At 31.7% G+C, this 25537-nt stretch overlaps 4 protein-coding genes across 13 annotated transcripts; 1 reads left to right on the forward strand and 3 right to left on the reverse strand.

The window, feature by feature from the left end:
- Positions 1-476: 476 nt before the first annotated feature.
- On the reverse strand, positions 477-4310 carry LOC109852683. 3 transcript variants are annotated; one of them, XM_020424076.1, is made up of 4 exons: positions 4041-4310; positions 3355-3481; positions 2526-2704; positions 477-923 (listed from the first exon to the last, which is right to left on the reverse strand). In XM_020424076.1, exons 1-4 carry the CDS (start codon positions 4098-4100, stop codon positions 651-653), a joined length of 639 nt encoding a protein of 212 aa, XP_020279665.1. In that variant the 5' UTR covers positions 4101-4310; the 3' UTR covers positions 477-650. The 3 variants fall into 3 exon arrangements, with proteins under 3 accessions (XP_020279665.1, XP_020279666.1, XP_020279667.1); XM_020424077.1 differs by lacking the exon at positions 3355-3481 and having other exon boundaries at positions 4041-4308; XM_020424078.1 differs by lacking the exon at positions 3355-3481 and having other exon boundaries at positions 4212-4299.
- A 1957-nt stretch (positions 4311-6267) lies between these two features.
- Positions 6268-8751, forward strand: LOC109852681 (protein spindle-F). Of its 5 annotated transcripts, none has more exons than XM_020424070.1 (6): positions 6268-6403; positions 6608-7101; positions 7204-7468; positions 7598-7692; positions 7756-7945; positions 8279-8751. In XM_020424070.1, the coding sequence occupies exons 2-6, from the start codon at positions 6886-6888 to the stop codon at positions 8572-8574; spliced, it is 1062 nt and encodes a 353-aa protein (XP_020279659.1). In that variant the 5' UTR covers positions 6268-6403; positions 6608-6885; the 3' UTR covers positions 8575-8751. The 5 variants fall into 5 exon arrangements, with proteins under 5 accessions (XP_020279659.1, XP_020279662.1, XP_020279661.1 ...); XM_020424067.1 differs by lacking the exon at positions 6268-6403 and having other exon boundaries at positions 6453-6761; positions 6885-7101; XM_020424071.1 differs by lacking the exon at positions 6268-6403 and adding an exon at positions 6470-6532.
- Positions 8752-9379: 628 nt separating this feature from the next.
- On the reverse strand, positions 9380-11245 carry LOC109852684 (39S ribosomal protein L32, mitochondrial). Of its 3 annotated transcripts, none has more exons than XR_002250024.1 (5): positions 11096-11245; positions 10449-10703; positions 10038-10180; positions 9757-9935; positions 9380-9464 (listed from the first exon to the last, which is right to left on the reverse strand). XR_002250024.1 is itself a non-coding variant. In XM_020424080.1 (4 exons), the coding sequence occupies exons 1-4, from the start codon at positions 11184-11186 to the stop codon at positions 9813-9815; spliced, it is 612 nt and encodes a 203-aa protein (XP_020279669.1). In that variant the 5' UTR covers positions 11187-11245; the 3' UTR covers positions 9425-9812. The 3 variants fall into 3 exon arrangements, 1 of the variants encoding a protein (XP_020279669.1); XR_002250023.1 differs by having other exon boundaries at positions 9397-9478; XM_020424080.1 differs by having other exon boundaries at positions 9425-9935.
- Positions 11246-16246: 5001 nt separating this feature from the next.
- On the reverse strand, positions 16247-25250 carry LOC109852695 (solute carrier family 25 member 36-A). Of its 2 annotated transcripts, XR_002250025.1 has the most exons (7): positions 24846-25250; positions 22967-23152; positions 22436-22710; positions 20175-20293; positions 16952-17171; positions 16421-16884; positions 16247-16356 (listed from the first exon to the last, which is right to left on the reverse strand). XR_002250025.1 is itself a non-coding variant. In XM_020424101.1 (6 exons), the coding sequence occupies exons 1-6, from the start codon at positions 24884-24886 to the stop codon at positions 16607-16609; spliced, it is 1119 nt and encodes a 372-aa protein (XP_020279690.1). In that variant the 5' UTR covers positions 24887-25250; the 3' UTR covers positions 16247-16606. The 2 variants fall into 2 exon arrangements, 1 of the variants encoding a protein (XP_020279690.1); XM_020424101.1 differs by having other exon boundaries at positions 16247-16884.
- Between the last annotated feature and the right edge of the window lie 287 nt (positions 25251-25537).

The raw sequence follows: 25537 nt of genomic DNA on the forward strand, positions 1-25537 counted from the left end.
AATGTTTTTGTAAAAGAATTTTAAAATGTATTTTAGTAGGGGATCGTCATTTTGAACATCTTGAATAAATAATTTTTTATTTTATCGTTTGCTGACACATATTCCCTGATAGGAAAATATTTACAAAATTATGTGACAAAATCTTGCACTAAAATTGTAATTTGCAATTATATAGATATATTTTAGGAAATAGATGTAAAAACATTGATCTTTTATAAAATATTTGTAGTTGTTTGCAAAATTACTTTCCAAATACTATTTTGGCAAAAGAATAACGATATGGCGAATCATCTTAGCAGTATATTTGCAAAATTAATTTTAAAAAGGAATTGTCCAATAAATGAGTAAAAACTTTCAGCTATGTGATGTTTAAAATATGTAGAAATGTAATTGCATATGAAGAAATCAACTTAATTCATGTATATACTTATGGAAATGCACATAAAATCTACGGTCAAAACGTTTACATATCTGGTTCGTGAATAATAATAAATTGTTACAACCATTATGTTTCGTGCTTTTTATCGGCCTCTATTCTTCACTGATTTTTAAAATTTTGAAGCAACTTACACTCACTCAATTAGATTAATGTTTTTTATTCCACTTTTTTTTATACATATATGAAACAAAGTATAACAAATATCAACATATTATGTTAAAAATAAAATATTGAATATGATAGCTAGTATTAACAAGATTCTCTGTTCCTTTTTCCATTTTAATGGCATCTCATGGGCTGTACTAGTACCGTTGTTGCAGAAATTTGCATCGCAGCAAATTGTACAGGAGATAATTTTACTGCGTTCACCGATCACGATGCAATCCGGTTCACATTTGCTTGTGCAATTTCTTTCTATGTACCATAATTTTGACACAGGAGTTTTAGTGCTATTAGTAGTATAGTTGTAAGTATGCTGTTTTACCTATATCAAGAACAGAGAAGAAGAATAAAAACTGTTAAAATATTTTTTATACATATATTTTATTAAAATAAAAATGCACCTACGCATGTTCTAGCACCTTAACAATTGTCTCTCTGAAAGACAAAGTATATTACAATCGTTATCGCAACAATATGCGGAAAATCTTATAGAAAGTATGCCAAAACATCAGCGAATTCTCGACAGTAATGGAGACTGGATAACTTACTAAGTAAATGCGTGATAGTGCTTTTAGTGCATTTTGAATCAATCTATTAAATTTCTTAAAAATAAGAATTTTTGTTTCAGATATACAGGCGACGCTCTTGTGTTACTGTAATTGTTGTAACTTTGTAACCATCATGGAACACAATTTATTTAACAAATATAATGAACAAATGTAATGAACATAGTGAGTGAATTATTGGTACCTCTGATGTGGTTTGAAGAACACATCACGTAAAACTGCATGGCACGGAATATGTTAAAGTAATCTGATGCTGTCTAACAGTAACTTAGAAACCTTAAATATTAGTGAATTCTGTCCTGAATTGAAAAAGTCACAAATAAATAAATAAAATAAAATACCAATACAATTGCAAAAAATAAAGTAAGAGTACAAAAAGGAACTATCTCTGCGTAGTTGCAACCTTGACGTTAATGCAAGGGCGTACATCAAATGTGTAGAAATTAATTAAACAGTTCAGCTAAATTAATAATATTTTTTTAATACAAATTCAACTTAAATAAGTTTTTTTGCAGTTTAAATGGCAATATTTTACAAAAATTATGAAATATATCCAATAATACGGTTTGGATTTGTTTCAAAATAAGGTACATACAAGGTTTATTCTACAGAAAAAAATTTCATTTAAGAAAATGGCTAATTAGCAAAAGTGATAGGACTATATAAGACCAATTTGATATCGTCACTTTCTTTTTCTTTTGAAATTCAACAACTTTTGTCTGAAACATTTTTTTATACGATTTTTTTTACTTGCAAAGATATTTGTTTGAGATGATTGGAATGATTTATCCCCCCCCTATATACATATATATGTATACATCTGAAAAATGGTGAGGTACAGTATGACAAAGTATACAGATAGATTCGGTCAATTTGAACAGAGAAGTCATTTGTCATTTTGTAAAATTTGCAATATTTATTGAGTTATTAATTCATGAATGTAAGTTAAAGAGCGCGTGAAAAGCGATAATCCGGACTTTAAAAACGTGACGATTTTCAGTTAAATCGCCGCAAAAATCAGTTAATCGCAAGAAACTGTGACATACGTCGTTCCCACTTGGTTTCTCCGTTTCTCGTTGCTAAAACATTACATGAGATAAGTCATTTGTTTGTACACGAATTGAAATTCTTTATAAATCATCGTTTTTTACGCGCTCAATGGATCACATTAATTAAGCACTCAATAACTATAGAATTTTACAAAATACTACATGACTTTTCGGATTAATCCAATTTACCTTCACACTTCGGCTTGGTCAAAATTTTTCAGATACATATATATATATACATGATTTGAAAAATTTTATTATAAAATTTAGGAATAAAACAAATATACAATAAGTGTATAAATATCTTACCATGCAGATTCTATTTTCATCTTCGCATTTATATCTAAAGTTTGTATAATTGCCATTAGGATCAGTGAGATTAGTGCAGCTATCGCCATCGTCGAGAGTATTGCATTGATAACACCATAAGTCATTAACTGTTTTTGTAGTTGCAGCGTGAGTCCGATGTTGCTTTGTCATCATCTGACCTGTTTTCATCAGAAATATTTTATGTAAAAAGATAAAACATTACTATAAGATATCTAGCTATTTGAGTTTATCACTTCATATACTTGATTTCTTTTCAATCTCGGATAATAATGTTTTAGGTCCAAACTTACATGGAGAGAGATAAATAATTGCAAAATCAATTTTCAATGATCTTATTAATAGCTTATAATTTTTCAAAGTAACGCAACAGTTATCGTCTGTTTCTTAAGTGAAATGCCACATATTTGATAAGCAGAGTTTTGTAGCTGACGTTGACGTTTTCAAAAAGTTTTAAGTAATTATATGTCTGTTAAGATCTTTGACGAAGATATAAGACGAATTTTTTTGATAGTGATGGTTAAAATTATAAAAAAAGTTCCACGCGAAAGTTACATCAAAAAAGTTCTGCTTGCTAAGATTTTATTTGTCCGGATTTCGTTTGATTATAGATTCCATTTGTCCAGATCTTGTTTGTATGACATTTTTTGGCGCAAATCTCGATTGTTCATGGTAGTGTTTATTGCATAGATCTTACTTGACTACACATTGCACAAAATATTATTGTACATGTACTATGTTACACAAATGACCTTATTGGACAAAACAGAAGCATTATTCTACATAAATTATTTGCAATCATATAACTCACAAACAAAAATACATTGGAACTTCCTTGCATTTTCGGCCTTGATACTTTTTACACTCGCAAGTATTATTATTTTTGCGCACGTTTTATTATTTTTGTTTATGTGAGAAAGCACAAAGGAACGTCGGAGCTGTGTACATAAGCATATATAATATATCTTCTCAGTAGGCGCTACTTCTCTAGACATTAGTTTTTTACAAAAAGATATTTTTACTCTTGTGGCTGTTATATTTTAATACAAGTGTTTTTAAAATACAAAAGATATGTACGAACAGTTGTTTTATATAGTTTATCGTACGTTATGCTATAGGATACGAACATAATAAAAAAGAAATAATGCCGAAGTATACTTTTAAAACTTCTGTATATTATTCTATATGTTATTGCACAAATTTTATAGAATTAACAGTTAAGCAACATTTTATTTAATACTGATGATAAAACAGAACTCTATAAAAATGTCATTAGATTTTTATTAACAATGCAGCTATAGATATCTAATGGATATTTAATTTTTATTCTGTATGAGTAGTTTATTATTTAAGAAGTAACTATATGTGTATACACAAACACATATATATATATATGTGATACATTATTATTAAAAGTGACATAGGATTATTGAAATTTTACTTTGTGTCAAGAAAAAATCTATTTCTCAGAATCATCAAATTCTATTTTGTACTCACCACTTGTAAAAAAGACCAGCTGAAGAAATAGAAAAACACACTTAGTACTAAAATGTACATTTATCATTTTTCCACGTCGTCAATTTCATGATATACATTCGACTTATAATGACGATTTCAAAAAGAGCAAGTTACATTTGCAAGCATTATTTGAATTTATACACTACTTACTGTAAAAATTACAAGTTCAACTGGATATTCTAGGGTAGTTGCTCAAGATTATATTTGTCGACATGAGCGCCGACGTGAGGACTGCTCAAGAAAGTCGAAAATCAATAGCAAACGTTTCCCGGCTTCAGTCGCGTATATTTGAAAGGTATTATTATAGCGAAGTCGGCGATTTACATTAGTAAGCATTGAGTATAAAGATTTTTAATGCTATGCATTTCGTCAGCGCTCTCTATTCCAATAATAAAATAATAAAATTATCGTTTTCGATTAAGTTGCACTATTCTCGTGTGAACTTTGTGCTATGTTTTGAAGAATACAAATTGCTCTGGTATAATATGTTTGTATTCAGATAAACCAAATACAATAAATAAAAATAATTTTTGCTTGCACTATATATTTGCGGTTTGGTAACAATTAAATCAATAATAAAATCTAGTAAAGTAAAAAATATTTGAAGTTCTTCGACACGAACAATATAGTGACAAAAAAATAAAAAATTTGATTTTACAACATATAGAACAAAAAAGGCCCAAAATAAAAAATTAAAACTTGACATTTTAAGTGTGTAGAGAAGTACATATATAAAATTAGATATATAAGTATATAATTTTATTTTATAATATTAGAATATTTTTACATAATACACACACACACACATATTGTATGCAGAAAAGTTATATATATATGTATACACAAAGATAGATAATAAATAAATTGTATATCGTATACGAAGTATATTATACTAGTTTCAGAGAACTTTTGGCACTGTAAAATATAAAAAAATAAAAATATAAAGAATACCAATTTTTTCATAATATATAAAAACCAGTAATGTTATCTCAGAAACTAGCATTTTTGTAGTATATATAATAAATTATCAAATATAATGCGCTATGCGATACAAAATTAGAAAAAAATTCTCTAAAAATTTACTGTATGTTTTTCTTCTTTACAGAAATAATTATTCAAGTATTATGGAATATACAGCTTTTATATAGTCGGTTTAACAAGAGAATAGGACACCCATGGACGAAAATGCGTCTGTTCTGCGCATCTCTTCTACTAGAATGCATCCCGACTCCATAGTGCTGTTACCGCTCGTACAATCTTCACACTTATATAAACGTTTTGATTTATATTTTGATTACATTTACTTACTTGATTACACATTTACTACTTTAATTACATTAAAAAACTTGATAGTACATTAAAATGAAAAATTATTTTATTCACTGAAATCTAAATTCGGGCCTGAATGTGCTGTATCTATGTTTACGGTACTGAGTAACGGCAGGGCAGTATCCTCACTTTGACCGCTTTTCCTCCCCTATGCAAGTAGTGTCCTATTCTCTCATTTCACGTGTACTAACATAAAGCACGTAATCTCTCTGATTGGTTACGCGTTACGCGTTACGCGAAAAATAACAGTGCATGGGATCGTACCCTAAAGGCCATCACACATAAACTTACTTAAGACCGTAAGACGTAGCCGTAAGAAAATTATCCAATCAGAATGTATACCACGTCGCCATCACTTTTAAACGTAAATTTCTGATTAGTCGATTTCCTTACGGCTACGTCTTACGGTCTTAAGTAATTTTATGTGTGATGGCCTTAAGACTATTTGGACTAAAGCCTCTTGCACAATAGACGGAATAGCGATAGCGATAGAAATAACAAAAGTTTTAAAGAGTTTATATTTAAAAATAAAGGTAGGAACAGCGGAATCTAACATACAAAACTACACATGTATCAATGCAGATCAGAAAATCGGAATAAGCAATAGCGATAAAATTTCCGACGAGTTGGAATTCTGTGTGTTAGGCTCATTCTACAATAAGATATTAGTTTAGTCGTAAGCTGTATGTCGTAAGAAATGAACCAATCACAGACAAATTACAGAAGAATAATCGAATGTGATTGGTTCATTTCTTACGACTTACAGCTTACGACTAAACTAATATCTTATTGTAGAATGGGCCTTAAAAACTGTGTTATTTCTATCGCTATTGCTATTCCTTCCATTGTGCAAGGGGCTTAATGTAAAAAGAAAATACAGAAATGAGTACACACAGAGTATATACATAGTATACACAAAGTAACAGATATAAAGTACAGTAAATAAATATTTTAATTTTTTATTGCAATAATTAATCAAGAAAAATTAAAAATATGTATGTATATATGTATAGGTATGTATTATCTATATGTATATAATCTATAAGCACAAATATTAATCAATATAATCTTGTTATGTTGCACCCCATTACACTAAGCATCACTTCAGATCACGAGCCATTCTTTTTTTCTATCTCCAAATGGTTTGGCAAAATCTAACTTGTATCTAAAATCAAAGTGCTTTGCTAAACAGATGTGAGAATGTATATTCTTTGTAGACTTCACTGATGTATATGAATGAAAAGTTATCTAACCTTATACTTATAACGAACAATTATCGATATACAAGGAAGTACACAAGTAAAGAATAAGAAGAGTGTATTAAAAAACCTCATGGGAGGTTGAAGACATATTAAATATATAAGAAAACAAGTATGTGACAATGCAGTAATAAGATTTGCAACAATTTGTGAAGCGCAGAATGAGAAATATATGTATTGTTACTTGTAAACATTTATACAGAATGAGATACCTCAAAGTTCATTAAAATTTTAGGATGGATGTTGATAATTCACAGGATGATATCTTTGAATCAAATTACGCATTGGTGGCTGCTTTTAAAACCATGAAAGAACGTTGTCAACAATTGCAAACACGACTGGCAGCAGTCGAAGAGGAAAACAAGTGTCTTAGGCTTGAATGTAACAAAAGTATGGCCATGGCTGTGGTCAATGATAATAGCGGTGACAGAAATGATTTAAAACTTTTACATGTTTGTAAAAATAACAAATCTTTTTTTCATTAAATATACTATAGGCAAGTTATTATATTGCACAAGTGCATTTAAATATTGACTTGCAATTTTGAATTATAGGAGAAAGTAGAAGAGCTTACAAAGCAGAAATCTCAGTTAACACATCGTATTATCATGGTAGCCACAGAAAATCGTCAGTTGTGGAACAGATTAACAAGATTGATAAAAACTAATAAATCCTTAGGTAGTCAGTTGACAAAAATTTCAGATACACTTAAGCAGCATCCTCCTACACAAGCATCTGATATCATGCCTTATAATTTTACTGATGCTTCTAGTTCAGGGAAACAGGATGTTCCTAAAAAATATTTATTAACTACAGATGGTTTGTATAGGTGGTTTGTAAAAGTGAGAAATACAAATATCGTGTGTGTGTGTGCGCGCGCGCATGCGTGTATATATGTATATTCATACATATATAGTTTTTTTGTTAATTAAACTTTTCATTGATTAGATGAAAAAGAACTTGGAAGTTTGGAAGAAATATCCCTTCGATTAATGAATAGTATTATGTTAGAAAAGTGTGATCTTGAACAACAATATGCAGAGGTAAAATTATTTGTTTCTAATATTATTGACTGTTTTTTTTTAATTTTTTGTTTGTATTTATAGATGGTGGAGTTACACAAGAATTCTGAACTAAATCTACAAAATATTGGTTTTACGTATCCAGAAGATCATGATACAAGCTCATTAGAGCAATTAAAAGAACATGAAAATCGGTTGTCCCAAACAAAGGATGCTTTACTTGGACAACAAATTAGATTAAAAAAGATTTTACAAAATGTTAAAGTATTGAAAGGTAATCATAATCTAAAATATTTTCTCTTCTCTTTTTTTAGAATGCATTGCAAAGATTTTTAGAATATAGAAAAGACTAGTATTTTGTTAAGTTTAGAAGAAATGTACGAGGTGTGATTGCAAAATTCTTAGAATGAAAGTATATTGATAAGATTACAGTGGAAAGTTTATATCGAATCATTTCTGATTCAATTAAGTTGTATTTATTGTAACGATTTGTATTATTTGCTCATTGTATTTTTTGATGACTATTATATATATAATCACAAAATATGTTAAGTTTTTTTTGTATAAATTTCTAGAATTTGATAAACATTCCTCATATATTTTTTAGGAACAACATGTAGTAATTGTCGAAAGAATACAAGTAAAGCAATGTGCCAAACTGGTACACAATTTGATTCTGATGATAGTTTCAAGGAGCATGAAGCTATTCAAACTAGTCTTATGACACCTAGCCTTTCTATTGAAAAACCTTGTAATCTCAATGATGATATGGATGTAGGTCTCACTACATGTCCGTTATGCGGAATTACTAGAAGCTCTATCTCAGTTGAAGACTACCATGAACATGTCTTGAATCATTTCCTCAAGGATGGATCTATAAAAGATTTCGAGCTCATGAACTGATTTTTTTGGTACGTTGATATATGAGGTTTCTTCAATATAGTACACACACATACTCACATACTTAAGATATGTTTGAATAAATGCAAATAGGGCAGCGTTTGGGGAGCACGCTATCAGCGCTATTGCGTCATTCTAGCTTTGTTTTAAATCTAATGAGCAATAAAGATAGAAAGATGCAACAGCGCTGATAGCGCGCTCCCCGAACGCAGCCTAGGGCTACATATAATATTAAGTTAAAATAGATATAATGATTTAAAATTACAAAAACACAAAAAAACGAAACTATTGTATAAAAACAAAGGTAAGGCTAGGTCCAGTTTAGACACTTATGCATTTTAAATGTTTGTCTGTGTTTGTCTTACATTTAATGAGCACAATAAAAAGATTAAGCAGAACGCATAAGTGCCCAAACATAATCATAGAAATGCGAAGAGATAGTTATTTTATATCAAGTTATTTTTATATCAAGAAAATTGACTTATATTTACATAATATTGCACACTAAATATATCTATTAAGCAAAATGAAAAAATACGCCAGCAGATGACAGCAGTTGCATAATCTGAGAGGTAACTGCTTTTTGATGACAAATTTGTCTGTTTTCAACAGATTTTTTTATCGAGATTTACGTATATTGAGGCTCGGCTTTCCCTCTCTCTGCTATTCTTATTTTGATGATGTCAAGAGGGTGCAAATCACAATAAAAGTTTCTTATGTTGTATAGCTTTATGTACTAATTTAATGCTCGGATTTAGTTGCACTTTTCAGCAGATTTCTGAACTGCCATGCCTCATTTTTCCTTTATACTCGGCGACGGTTCCCGCTTCCTTATCGGTGATCAGGCATGCTCAGGTATGATACTGTTTTCGAGATGTGTCAGCGGTCCTCAACTTCCAAAGAAAAGCTATTTTATAATCAAATAATTAAAGGAAATTTTTTATAATATTTTCTAGGTTAGGTTAGGTTAAAGCACAAACTGAGGCAATGACAAAAAACTCTTAGTGTGACATCCTCGGTCTTATCAAATCAAGGATAACCGCGAGAGAAAGCTGAGCCTTAAGATTGAAAAAAATCTTTTAAACTAAAATAGAAAATCATTAGAGTACCAAAATGTGTATTAAATTTCTACAAAATTTTTAGCTGTAACTTTTATTATTCAATTTATTCATTGGAACTACTTACACAGTACAATGTAATTTAGTTTAACATCTCTATTCCAATAAACATGATTTTAAGTTTTATACAAGATGAGTAGGTTTAATGTCCTTTTTATCTGAGGTAGATTCCTCAGTTGTAGGCTCAAGTAAACTTCGATGAAACCATGAAGGTCTTTTCTTTGGTAATTCGACTATTCTTTGGTTCTGAATAGAATCGTAAATTTATATTATTTATATAGAACAAATATAAATATTTATATAAAACATGGAAACATCTCTATATCAATAATAAAAGAATTTTAATACCTTCCAAAACTTTTCTGTTTTAGCATCTCTTTCTCCATCATATAACACTATCACATCTTTTTCTACAGGACTAAGATCTAGTTCTTTTTGAATGGCTTCTTGCATTTCTTTAGTCTCAATTTTTATTTTTTCATAGCAATGTCCTAGGTAAGAAATATTAAAGGTAAATTGCTACAAATATCTTACTAGTTTCTAAATCATTTTTATATATTTATTATATATCTAAAACTATTAAGTATTTATTATATATCTAAAACTATAACTATTAACTATTAACTGTTAGTTTGTTTCTCAACTTATATGTATGTATGTATACACAAATAGTATATACATGTAAACATATATGTATAACAGTACGTATGTAAGTGTACACAAATTTTATTCTGAAAACAAAGTATTACTACAACTTACCACATAAACGACCAGGTTCATAATTATGACCACAATTTGGACACATTAATATTTTTTTTGGAAGAGATGGTTTAAATTGATAATGCATAATTCCATGTTTTCTTTGAAGTCTTTTTTCTAAAGAGCGTCGTTTTTTTGGGACTGCCCATAAGATACCATTCTCAAGAATTTCTTTTAGAGATTGGCTACCTAAATGATTAACTGGTTTTGGTTCATTTAGAACACTGTTGCATTCAATTACACATGGTGATATTCCTACAATTTAAAAATGTTTTTAATAACAAGTTTTAAAAATGTTTTTAATAAAAGTTTTTAATAACAAAAAGATTTATAAACTTGTTTATATACAATAGTGTGGATAAGGCAGTTGGAGCAAGACACCGGTGTTGTTGTGTGAAAGCGTAAAAAGTTGATTTATTTGACAAGCATAAGTATAATAAACGTTTCGACTTTCTTATTAGGTCCTTTTCAATATATTAGGTACGCTGATGTTAATATCTTCGCAATGTGATGTACATTTGACAGTACATGTTCACCGAGAGGCTCAGTAGCAACTCACTTGTTTATATACTTTTATAATCTAAGTTGTGTATAATATATGTATGTATATTATATATATATATATATATATGTAAAGATTTTATTACCTGGAGGAAAACCATGACCAAAAATTGTCTGTATTGTTAGTTCAAATTTTCGGAAAGCTATGTTTATTCTATTCATTACACTTCCAGCCATTTTGTTTTAATCTCACAGTCAGAGTTGCAAACTCTGACCGGCTAGCACCGAGAACACCGACGGTGCAAACGTATCTCTCTCTCTCGCGCACGGTCCAGCTGCTTTGTGCGCATGCGGTTACATTAAAACTTTTTTTCCCAAAACCTTTTTCTATTCCATGTCTTATTCTTAAAATATTTTAGAGCATAAATTAAAATAAAAAACTCTGTATCTATAATTTCAACTATTCTTTTCCGATATGAACATTCGTTAATTAACATTTGTCCATCAGACGTACAGACGTCGTCATTAATTCGAAGAATAGGCGCGGGGATCGGAGGGCAAGCGGGGCGGTTAGAAAGAAAGAGCAGTTACATTATCGACACGACGTAGTTGTGGACACCCGATTGCTACTAGTTAGTTAGTACGGCGCTTGTTGGCGCTACGAGCAACCACCCCGCTTGCCCCCCGATCTCCGCGCCTATGCTGCGATTCATTGACGCGTTGTGTACGTTGCGAATAAATATTCAGGCGCGCCTGGGCAATGTTTTCTCTTTCTCGCGTTTTTTTCCGTCTCACTTTAGCATAGTAAAGACCATCACACAAAATTACTTAAGACCATAAGACGTAGCCGTAAGAAAATTGACCAATCAGAATGTATACTATGTCCCCCATCACTTTTGGACGGAAATTTCTGATTGGTCAATTTTCTTACGGCTACGTTTTACGGTCTTAAGTAATTTTATGTGTGATGGCCTTGATGGCCTTTATGGCTGCGTTCGGGGAGCACGCTATCAACGCTATTGCGTCATTTTATCTTTGTTTTACATCTAATGAGTAATAAAAATAGAATGATGCGACAGCGCTGATAGCGCGCTCTTCGAACGCAGCCCCTGTCTCAAAGCCGAGCACAAACTTTTGCATAATGCATAACGCATAAGACATAAAAAAATCAACCAATCCAGCTTTTTGTTTTTATCCCTACTTCTTGTTCTAGAAAGTTTTGATTGGTTGATTCTTTTATGTCTTAAGAGCCGTCTACAATGGAGAGTTGTAGGCCGTAATAGTAAGAAATTGACCAATCACAGACAAAGTACAGAAGAATAATCGTTTGTGATTTGTCAATTTCTTACTGTTACGGCTTACAACTCTCCATTGTAGACGGCTCTTTATGCGTTATGCATTATACAAGAGTCTGTGCTTCGGCCTTTCCACGAGCGCACACGGACAGCGATTAAGAAATGGCTGCGTTCCGAGTTACGCATATGCGCGCATTTATCTATAGTACACGTTACGTAAAGTATAGATAAATGCGCGCATATGTGTAACTCGGAACACAGCCAATGATATAACAGGTGCGAGCCACAACTGCACCTATCTACCTACCACCTATCTACATTTGTGTAAAAACATAAAATTGAAAAATTGTTATACATACTTTTATTATTAAGTACAATGAAAAATTTAATTTCTGATTTTTTTATTGACTTTAAATATACAGAAATTTTTGTATTCATCAGCACGGTAATATACTGTAAGATAAATGAACGTAAAATTTATAAGCTGTCAATATATAGCTTTCTTACAGAAATATCATAAATAAATGTTTGTACATATATAAAGATATTCTATAACAGTGTAATGGCACTCGCGCTACGATCCTTTTATGAGAAAATACTTTGATAATGCTCGATTGCTCTCGATAACATCTTGATTATCCCGAAATATCTTTACTTAGATTTAAATTACTTGAATGTTTGCGTGAATTATACTTTTACGATAGTATGCAATAAATCTATCGACTATAAAGCTTGTTCTGATTGCTCATCAAAGCAGATAAAAATTATATATTTTTTTAAGCAGCTTTAAAGTGTGTCGATCTGAATTGATATTTGCTTATATTTTAATCTGAACTAAAACCTTGTGTCACATAGTTTGTTTATAAAGATAAAAGAAATTTTTTATGTCTGTTTCAACATGTGCATAACATTAGCGGAAACTTAGATTAAATTTTAAGACTGTGCTTTTTATTACAAAGATCTTGTATATGTATTACACTTATGTTTTAATCTACCGATGCTGTGCTATGTAATTGTACATATCAGTCTTCTTCAAAATAAGTTCATTCTTTTTCAAGATGACTGTTTATCTAAAATATGTACATGCTTTATATATACATACACACATACGCGCGCGCGCGCGCACACACACACACACGCACAATATCTGATTTTCATTTTTTTTGTGAATTTTTAAGAGATGCACAATATTCTTATAATATAATGACTAATAACACTAATTAACAATAATCTGGCACTCAAAATTTGCACTCTTTACATATATTTACAATTAACCAACAATACCACATCTCAACAAGATGTTAACAATAGTATTAATGATATACAATGTTCTACAGGCTGCATATTATGCGATTTAGAAATCCTTTACTATCAGTAAAAAAACAAATTTGTTCAAGGATTTGTTTATATCTTTGTCTATATCTCTATATCTTGTACACTCAATTTATGCGCGACTTGTAGAACAATGTAAACTCTACGTATGAATGTGTAATTGTTATATTGCTTAATTGCTAAGCACACTAAGTTTTACTAGTAAAATAAAATCACAGCTTCTTTTTACGTATAGTATGGAGGAAGATCTATAAAACCAGTAAAATCTAATGTATGTGTTAACCTTACTGCAGTTTATAACGTTCTCGATTCTCTTGTTCAAACTTCAATAAAAAAAATTGATGTGTTAACTAACTTAGTAACACACAAATATAAGATGATTAATTTTTTACAGAATAACCCGTAAAGTTTTTAGAGTATAACTCATTCATTGAAGTCATATGACACAAATCAAATATATATAAATTTAATTTGAGTGATATATAAAAATATTAATATATTTAATATGTCAAGAAATTAATACATATACAGAAATAAAAAATCGTAAATATTATCGGTATTTAAGAAAAAAGTCTATCTTCCTTTCTCTTTTTTTTTCTCCTCTCCTCTCTTCTCCTTCTCTCTATACATATAATAGATATAAAAATATACATCAACGTACAAATGTGAAATTGCATATATTAAAAAAAAAAAAAAAAAAACAATTATTTAACATAAACTATTTAAACCATTTAGATTACAATTTGTTATCGCTCAACGAGAAAATCATGGAAAAATTATACAAAAATAAAACTAGAATGGAGAACATTATTTTTTAAACAGTTATCATGTATTTTTTGCACAAAAAACCAAAAACTAATATTTATTTTCATACAGTAATCTCTATAAAAGAAAGAAACTCAACAAACCGTGTCTTAGTACCTTTTTTTACAGTTAGCTACAGCATCGTTGGCACAGTCGCGGTATGGCGTTCAAGAAATGAATAATAACGAACACAAAAAACTGTTTTATATGCTAGAATAGATTCAAGAATCATACGCTAAATATGTTTGAATAGTGATCTCATATCTTCGTACTTTTGAATACTTTTTGGACTCTGTTCTTAAGCATCTTATGATTTGATATTACAGCTAATAAATCAATATGAGAAACGTTCGTAAATTTACAGCCACAGCTTGTAATCTGATACATACAGAACGCTACATTTTGTCCTACATACGTAAAGAAAATAGAAACTGTTAAAACTATTAGTCACTACACTTTAGATATTTTTACAAGCACTGATATTGCTAATATTAATATTGCCGCTTTTTCTAAAGCAAGTTATGTAAAATGTTACGTAGGTACACCAAGAATCATCGCATTTTTATCGCACCTTATATGCATCACATTCGGAATATCGACGAAAAAACCTACAAGTTCAAAATATAGCAAAATTGATTACTGAAAAACATATAAGAAAATATAATATCGCAATACATAAAAATATAAACTAACCAAAATTAAATAAAAATTTAGAGAAAAACTTGATAGTAACTCTAATAACTCTTTATGTAATTTTATAACAAATATTATCTGTGCAACAAAAATGTAAACAAAACAAAAGAGTTGTAAGATCGGATTGTTTTAATATTTACATCTCTCTTTTTTATGGCTATTAAATATAATATATTTAAATTTAATCATTGATTTCAAGTTTAATCATTGATTTTGTCACTATTATGTGACTATAGTCGATATAAAATATATAGATAATTTTTTTTTTTTTTTTAGATACATGTATTATTTTTGCAACATTTTTTCGCTCACATTCAAGTTTTTGTTTACATTCAATATTGAAATATAAGTATCTTATAGTTTCATACAAACATACAAACATACATCTAAATCTTAATAGGATCAATGTAGAAGTTTCGAAATCTTTGAAAGAATACATATAAATTTACTTCTGACGTAACTATTATTCTGTTTATAATCAATACCAGTAAAATAAATTGAATTCTTTAGCGAAAACATCGCATTTCAATAGACTTGAAACTGCCAAACACCTGACATATAAATTCGCAAAATTAGAAATCACTATTGTACTGCTATTTCTCACCATAACACAGTAACACGAATAAGATGTACATCACGATATATACTACAATGTAAAGATTTTGTAGCTTTATGTGTCTCATAATTGTTTAATTCATAAACGAGAAAAGAGTAACATACAAGATGCAAAGAAATAAACTACAAGTCGAAGAGAATAATATCGGAAGCAAAAAATCTGAAATTTATGGTAATATATTCATGAGCTCTAGACTTAGAAATACTTGTTTCTAGAACAAAAAGGATTGTTTTGTCTCGAATAAACTTTATTAAAATGTAACGTAAGCCTTTTCTCATAATCTTCATCCGCGTTTTCGCGACGTCAAGTCTCAGCTTTTGCGTATCTCACATTAAACATATACAGAGTGCACCATATTGTGCGGCTCCAGGAGAAGTATTTCTCGGAAATTTTTTCTCCGGCTGTCTCTACTACCGCGCGCCATTCTTCTTCAATCTCGGGCCGCTGGCGAAGAAGAATGGCGTGTGGTAAGAGTAGCCAGAAAAGAAATTTCAGAGAAATACTTCCCCTGGAGCCGCACGATATGGTGCACTCTTCTGTACTCTTTCATTCTCTCTCTCTCTCTCTTTCTCTCCCCCTCCTACCCTCCTACTCTCCCTCCCTCCTCCCCTTTCTCTTTTCTCTCTCTCCCTGCGTCGGTCCGTGTGTCCGGGTATGTACATGCTACCTGAAAGGAGGAAGGCTACTTTTTGCTACATGTTTAGAGCATAATGCGAACAATGCTGTGGTACCTTCTGGCTACATCTGGAGCAATAATAAGGACACATCGAATATGTTTCCAACGTCGAACTGCTCTTGATGTACCTAGACGCGCATTAGATCTCTTAGGTTAAGTACCCTGAGTACGCGCAGTATTTGCTTACTGAAAGGGAAACAGATGACAGATTGGCCCTTTACTCTGGGGCCGTAAGCAAGTCCTAGGCTAATTCTCTCTTTGCCTTAGTCTCGTTATAGAATTCGGATGTCGCGTCGGCGGTAGATGTCACTGTAACTGGTCGGAAGTGTCGAGTTAGTACATACACCACTGCCTCGTACGTTGCCATTATGATAGCGGTATTCGGAATTTGCCGGATCAGCTGAGTACCAAGACCGCGATAAAGACCTTTTACGCCTTCTTCCATGCACACAGTATTTAAAGTTTGCCAAAACGAGCGGTATTTAGTGCCTTCTTCCCTCAACCGAGTTCTCGCGACTTCTGCAAGAGATAAGAGACACAAGATTACAGTTGTATTGAGATATGAAAATTTTAAAAATTCTCTTACCGTGAGGATAAGCAATAGTAGATGCTATCGTTTTTGAAAACGAGCCTGCTGCCATGAACTCAACAAAGTCACGGAATGTTTTACTGTCATCCGTTCTCGAAGCTCGCGATCTGTGTGTAGCCAGCCATGCCTTCACCGCTTCATATATCACAAAGTGTATCACAGTCTCACTTATGCCTATATAAGACGCCACAATACCTTTGTAGAATCCTAGAATACCCTGTAAAAAAGACAATTACGATATATGCGCAATTATAACAATATATGAACATAATAAGCACATTAATAATATTATCAAATATTTTACAACGTAACTTTTATAACACAACTTTGATATATGGAATCTCTTAATGCAATGTAACATAATAACAATAAGATAAAAAACAGTGTAACACTTTTTATTTATATATATACACATAGATAGAATTCAAGAGTTCAAAAGAGAGAACACGTGACATTTGCATGTTCAGTTAAGCATAGTATTGAAATGAGTATCCATATCTCTGATAAGAAAGCTGAAAATAAATTTGGAATCGTACGAGCTATTTAGTAATGAAACGATAATAAATTGATATAAAAAATTGATATATAAAAGTGAGTATTCAGATAAAACAATAATTCCGTAATTATCACCTTGGCAATGCTACAATCACAAACACAAATTATGCAGATTATTTAAAGTTTTGATATACCACATTGATAGTTCTCACTAACTTATATGTTAATTATCTCCCGATAGCAGATTTTTACAATAGCAAAATTTAAGAATTATGTTGTTAAATTCTTAATAATATATTTTGTATTAAATCTGTATAATATTTGTATACGTGGTTTTTTTCTTATTTTTTGACTGGTTTTATTATTACGCTATTAATAAAAAATTACTTTATTATAACTTTATAAATTTTCTTTATGCGCAAATCCTTCTATTATACCAATTTTTAACATTAAACTTATTAATTTTTGTTTGTCTCTAACGTTCATATATTTTTAATTTATATTATATATATTTCCACGCATCTATAATTTGTATTATATAAAATGCTTTGTTTACGAATACACTAATTCATTACATTTACATGAGTTCCGATTTTTAACTTTATGAGCAGGGTTTACGTAATAAATGTATTATATGATAAAAAATAAGGTAAAGTACGATTTATAGAAAGCTGTTTGCTACGCGAACGTTGCTTAACTTAGGATGGTATTTTCCAAGATATTTTTACCTAGGTATACTATTTGTAGTTCATGGCTCCGAAATTAAAGCTGGCTCGACTTCGATGTGTCGAGTGCAATTTTAACACGTATGGATATAAATCATGTACTTGCTACAAATAAACAATATCGACGATACACGTCTATAAAATAGAAAAAAAAGATAACAAATAGATTTGTTTACATGGATCAGAAAAAAATATAATAGATTTACTGACGCGTCAAATATCATCAAATGCTGCTCGCACTTCCTCAACGAGAACATTTTACAAACTATAAACCAATAAACTTCTTCAATTCGAGGGAATCTTCAGTGTTTGCATCTGAGAACTATTAAAAAATAGTTACATCATCTCTATATCCAATAAGATTTTATATCTACTCAGCTCACGCAAACACAAGTGTTGTGTTTATCGTGCCGAACGAAAGAAAATAATCTTGGCTGCGGGTTACACATTCGCCAAAATATTCTATTGACGTCCTTGCACGATAGTTAAATGTCGTTTCGTCGGTTTCTTCTGCTTTGATAACAACATGCAGCACTACCATTTCGTCGAGCAATGTAATATATAGTTCTAACCGCGGCGACGCCAACAAAATTTGATTGATCAATAAATACGATTATGTTTTGCGCCAAACAATACTGAGAAATTGCCAGTGAAAATCTAGAGAGAGAGAAAAAGTTATATGTGTATATATATATATATGTATGTGTATATGTATATGTGTACATATGTACATATGTATATATGTATATACATATATACATATATGTATATGTACAGGGAGAATAAAAAGTACAGCGAAAAATCTTGAAAACGATCAACTCTAGCAAAAAATATGTAAAATTGGGTATACACATAGCAAAGGAACGCCGAACGTACAGCAAACGCGAACGTTAGTTACTATCATTCGTCAGATGTATACGCCAAAACAAATGCGAACAGAAGATTTGATTCGCATTCGGTTCCCTCATGAGGCGGTACATCAGAGAAAATTCATGAGCGATATGGATGCGCATACGTGCTGTTCTCTGCTGTTCGCTATTGTAACAAATGATTTCAGAACACAAATGCGAATGTCCAAACGTTCGCGCTTGCTGTTCGTTTAGTACAGGACTTAAAAAAATATATCTACTGGTGATAAGAAGTTGACCTTGGGTGGAGTCTACAAGGTCAAGTTGAATTTTTTTGTTTTAATGGAACTCCCTATTTTTTTTTATGTTTCTTATAGCTTATTTCAAGAGCTTTTTAAAACACTATAATAAAATTTTTTTTTTCATTAACTAGTTCTCGAGTTATAGTTGAAAGTTAGAGAATTACTCAAGGTACATTGCGTGAAAGTGCATGTTTGGATTTACACACTTTCGTAGTGACGAATCGTAGGGTCCTTATTTTTACTGACCCTCTCCCTCTCCCTTCCCCCACACAAGTGTAAATCCGAACATGCAACCTCCATGCGATGCACCGTGAATAATGCTAATACCGGTAATTTTTCAACTTTCAAGTCCTATAACTCGAGAAGTACTTGATGAAAAAATATTTTATTATAGTGTTTCGAAAAGTTCTTGAAATAAGCTATAAGAAACATAAAATTGAAAAAAATAGTCCCATTAAAAAAATTCAACTTGACCTTTATATAACCTTGCAGACTCTATCCAAGGTCAACCTCTTATCACCAGTAGATACATGTTTTGAAATCTTACAACATTGCTTCTTACATATTTTTTGTTAGAGTTAATCGTTTTCGAGATTTTTCGCTGTACCGCGATACTTTGTATTCATCCCCTTAGTATATATTATATATCTTTTTCTTAATCCTAAAATTACCAGAAAGATATCTTAGTTTTTCATACAATAAAATCTATCGTATGTGTGTGAATTATGGATTTTAAGAGGTTTTAGAATATACGTATATCAGTGATATTATATTTAAATTTCACGATGCAAATAAATTGTCAAGTCTGAATCATGTAAATTGCAATAAGAAAAATGATCTATTATCTTACCGATTTCCGATATATCCTTCGCATGCATTCTATTGCTGTGACTTTTTGCGATCGGTGATCCAACTGTAGTCTTGTTTTCACGAACCAAATTGGATTAGTCAGTGTACACGCGGTAAAACCTGTAAGAATAAACAATTGTTTACTGAATATGCTTACATGCTTTATTTTTCCAAGGAATAGATTCAAGATATTTTATCTTTTCAATAAACAGAAAGAACTTATATAGGTTTACATTGCATATTTAGATTATTTAAAAAAAAATAATAATTTTAATTGTTCTCGCGTAGATAGTTGTATGCACTTGAAGATCCTGTGTATTACTGAGACAATTTACTATTTGTCATTAATCTGTTTTGTAAAAGATTGCCGGAACATTGTATCACAACATGCACTGTCTGAGAGGACTCGTGAATAATATACGAGTTATGTAATCGGAAGAATCGTATAGCGTGCACTTTATATTGTGCATGCACGACTTGTTTACGGCTCTTTGTTCTGAACTTCTGAAGGCAGAAATTTGCGACTCAACGATTCAAAAACCGGTTTAAGAACACTGACGACATAAAACATGAATGGAACATTGAATGAACATGGGACATATCCCTCTGACTATATAACATACATATTTCAATGTATGTATATATACATATGTAATATAATTATGTAATATACATATTTAAATATATATATATATATGTATATCACACACTCCCTCAAGATTCAAAATAAAAAGTTTAAGAAGCTTTTTCTTTTAATTTCCAAAAAATTATTATTTATTGACGCTTTTACAAAATACGACCGTAAAACACGTCCTTGTTGCGATCTCACGCTCTGTGTGTTTTTCAAATAAAACTAGTAAATTCGAAAGCAATTTGAAATAACATAAATATATATTATAAAACAAATTATCAATAAAAATATATACTGAACTGATACATGAAACGAAATCATGGCTGTCATAAAATTTGTTTATATAGAAATATTGAAAGATATCTAATTCGCACACAATGTGAATGAAACTATTTTTATTTAAAATTCACTAGATATCTGATAGAATAAACAGAGATTCATGATGTAACTTTTGAAAACTTTAGGAAATGTAACACGTGACTGCGACGCGTAACAAATTCCGATGGCGTGTCTAAAATGCGGAACTATTTACAATCGTCAAGTATTTTTCAAAATGAGAACGGCGCGCTAAGGGAACACGCACGAACGAACCTGCATTACTGCGTTATCTTCAATTGTGATGCAATTCTGGTTGCACCGTTGCGGTTGGCGCGATGCATAATTCCTTCTATAGAGCTATTGTCGCTTCATACGGCCACAAGACGTATGGAAAGCGGGCATTGAATTACGTGCGATGAGGACGTCTAAAAATAGAAGTATGTTGTCGGAGAGACACTCTCTCGCTCGCCAGCTCAACACAAGGCAGAATAGAAATTGCGGAAAAGGAAAAAAGGCAAAGAGGAAAAACGAAGAAAAAAGAGAAAAAAGAAGAAGATTCGTTGAACATCTGGCAACTTTCTAGAGTTAAATAAAAAAAAACAATTCAAGACAAGATGCGAAGTTAGTTGACCACTTTGTAAAATCCATTTTGAATACGAAATTTTTGCACTTGCAATGGATCTTACACAAGTTATGTGTAGATATTCTCGCATTATAATTAGTAAATTTATTTATGCACGCGCGCATTTGTCTTAGATAGCATACATATTATTTTGTGTGTATCACCATAGATATTTGATATAAATACAACTGAAAATACAGAATGCGCAAGTAAATTGTGTAACTATGCCACTAGGTACATGTACTGCGTGTATCTTCTAAGGGTTATCGACATCGGGAGAGTTCGAGATGCGCGTCAGAATCGCAACGCGATATCCGTACTTCGATAAATTCATAAAAGATAAACGCGCGAACTACGTACAGAACACTTTTTCATTCATCGTGTACATATTACGTTGCTCCATGATTGGATTTACCGAGAGAAAACAACATAACGCATAATACTTCCATACATAAAAGTCTGATTATTTTTTTTTTTGGATAGACCTTTTGTCTGTGTGTGCCGTGTAGTAAAGAATTTAGAAGAAAAAAACGCGATACTGTATCCACAGAGAAAGTTACTTGTTTATATAAAACATAAAACAATATTTCAGACAAACAAGAGTCGAACATATTGCGAATAGTGCGTGTTTATATTGATGAGCCTTGTTTGTTTAAAATATATTTATCGTTATTCTCTATTTTTCTCTTACCAGCGCAAGTTGCAGAGAAAACATGCACGATCGGAGTATCAGGTGGTAGAATTGCGTTAAATGCAACTTTGCTCTTGGAGTACGCGCAGAAATAAATCGCTCTGGAAGGCGCCACACCAACAATATTTGGGCCAAGCCCTTTGAACAATCCTCGTGCTCCCTCATGTTTGATAATATATCGTAAGCATTGATAGATGCCCGGCGTGTGCCGGGAAGAGTGCGGAGGAGAAGTCGAGACGCCGAAATGTGAGAGAGCCACGAAGTGACTGGAATATCTGGAAATGAAAAAGAAAGATACTTGTAAGAAAACACAGCAAATGACAAAACACTGCTTTGTTCATTCTTTTAATTTTTTATCTGTGTCATCCGCTGTAAATAATCGCAATTATATCGTGACGTTACTCTGGATTTAAAAAAAAATCGTAAATTACCGCTTTTTTTCTTTTCGGTTTGCGTGTTTTCAAATAAACAACCACATGAATCAAATTTATGCCTATAAATTAGCATATGTATTTTGTTTAATTATTTTACCTGGGGTATCCGGTGCATAATCTCCTGCGTTGTTCGGGCGTCGGAGAATCCTTGCAAGTGGGATGACCAGATGTGAATTCCTTGTGTATCGGCGGCGGCGGATAAAAACCGGAAGACGATGATTGCAACCGAGTCTTCACTACTTCGAGGGGACACGTTACTATTGCTCCTGCTGTACCAGCCACTCTACGCAAAAAAATTCAAAAAAAATTATAAAGTATACTAGATACACTAGAATTATTATTATTAAATTGCTATAATGTCTTTATATGATATACAAGTAAACTAAGCGAGATATATAACTACACGAGATATGTAATTATTTCATCTTATTTGTTTATTAAAAAGCAATATATAACTATTATTAAAAATTATATATGCGAGTTTATATACTTAAAACATTTTTAGATAGTTAATTCTTCAAAATTAACGTTATTGTGTAATATGTGTTAAACATCTTATCAACTGCAAAATAAAGATAAACTATAAATTAGCTTCCAATTCGCACCCGCGTTGCATGTTACAAACTTAATTCGCATCCGCGTTGCATGTTACAAACTTATGCACCTTGTGTGAAAACACACGCAAATGTGTACATGTGTTTTGAGAAACAAGAGTTTTCAAAACTATTTGTGTTTCAAATATTACACTCTCACTCTTTCACATTATATTCAATCAGATGGTATTCTTTGCGAGTTTTACTTGATTTTTATTTTATATAGATTTTTTAAATACGCTCATTTCAACTCACTCATATAAACATGTGCATTTGACATTAAATAAATAAAAAATAAATAAGTTGTTAAAAAAGTATTATTGATATAAGAAGAACCTGCAAATCTTTTCTCTCTTCATGACTTTAACAAATACCATCTTTCAAGATATATATCAAAATAGAATTGCATCAATGGATGCAATCTTGCACAAGTTTGAATAAGACCTTAGGTATAAAAAATAATTTATAACTGTGTTTATTATTAAGTATCAAATAATCATATATATGAGTGTATCGAGCGTAGCAATTTCTTTTTACATATTTTTACATATTCTCTCTTTCTCTCTCGCTTGCTGATGTGTAAAATTTTTATAATATAGAAATAGGTAATGTAGTTTTCACTCTAAGTTTCAAAGCATCCTTTATTTTCCCAACGTAGACTCGATATATTCTTAATCAACAATTTGATTACACATAGATTGTCAATTTTTCGAGCACTATATATACAACACGCGTATCGTGTATAACATGTATCACGTAAACATGTGCATAAACAAGCAAGAAATATAAATACGCATCGGTGTTCAGTACTACGTCATTTTAGCTTTCAAAATCTCGCTTATAATATATACCTAGTTTCGTGTATTTTTCGATCGATATGTATCGATAGAGCCGATCCTACCAAACCGATTAACCTGAGTTCACTGAGTGATACACGTCTAAAAATAGTTACAATGGCAAGTAAGAGACTTTGTAGTACATTTCTTGCGTATGTATAATGTGTATAAAAATCCATCACACCATGGATATATATATATATACGCGTTAAAGACCGACTCTTTCACAGTTGCATAATTGACGATAATCAAATAACTACGTACTATGTACAAATAATCATAATCATCGATACATGTACGCACATACGCGCATATAGTCTCAATTGAATGCGGTCTTTCGACGATTGATTTTAATCGTTCGAGCGAAAAGGAAAGTTTTGGCTCGAAAAGGATTATTAATCGTGCCGAATGCGATCGCGTATAAAATCGAAGTGCGTCACAAGTCGTCATCTTAAAATGTGGCAAGAAGTGCCGCAACGCAGAGCCGGGGCGCGCGCGCGCGCGCGCTCGCTCGCACGCACGCAATTCGGTCGAAAATAATACTCACCCTCCGGCGACGAGATGTATCGCCGTGTCGCGATCCAACATCCTCTGCTAAGAGATACGCTGGTGGATCTAGGGTAGCATGCACCTTCGCGATCTCTAAACGGCCGCGATAAAACTGTCTGAAAATAAAACGGGACGAAATACCCCCCAGACACAAGGCGCGCACCAAATTCTCTCAAGTACTATTTCACGTCACAATTCACTGAGTCAATTCGCACAACAAACTCTGTAAACTTATGATGCAAACAATTTATAACACGAATTACGTTTTCCAGATTAAAATATCGACGAGGCACATCGAGACTCAACGATCGCCGCACTAAATGTAATACGTAATATATTTTATATCAACACTACTGCGAACGACGTACATCACTTCACCTTGTTCAATTTGTTCCAACTGAAACGACGAAAGTTTATCACGCACTACCGCCAGACGCCAGATTCCCCCAGATTTTCCTGCTTTATCCCCCATCTGTTGGTCCCGCGCTACAATACACAGTGGCTGCGTTCCGATATTCGCTGCCAGTAGTACAAATCTATACTTTACGTCACACGTGTTATAGATTTTCAGTACTGGCAGTGAATATCGGAACGCAGCCAGTGACATCGAACGAGGAGAAACCATATCGATACTTAACTTCGATATAATCGACTTGAGAAAATAATCGATCGTAAAATAAAAAAAATACT

This window comes from Pseudomyrmex gracilis, unplaced genomic scaffold (assembly GCF_002006095.1).
Source record: "Pseudomyrmex gracilis isolate BER0280 unplaced genomic scaffold, ASM200609v1 scaffold_33, whole genome shotgun sequence".
NCBI classification, from domain to species: domain Eukaryota; kingdom Metazoa; phylum Arthropoda; class Insecta; order Hymenoptera; family Formicidae; genus Pseudomyrmex; species Pseudomyrmex gracilis.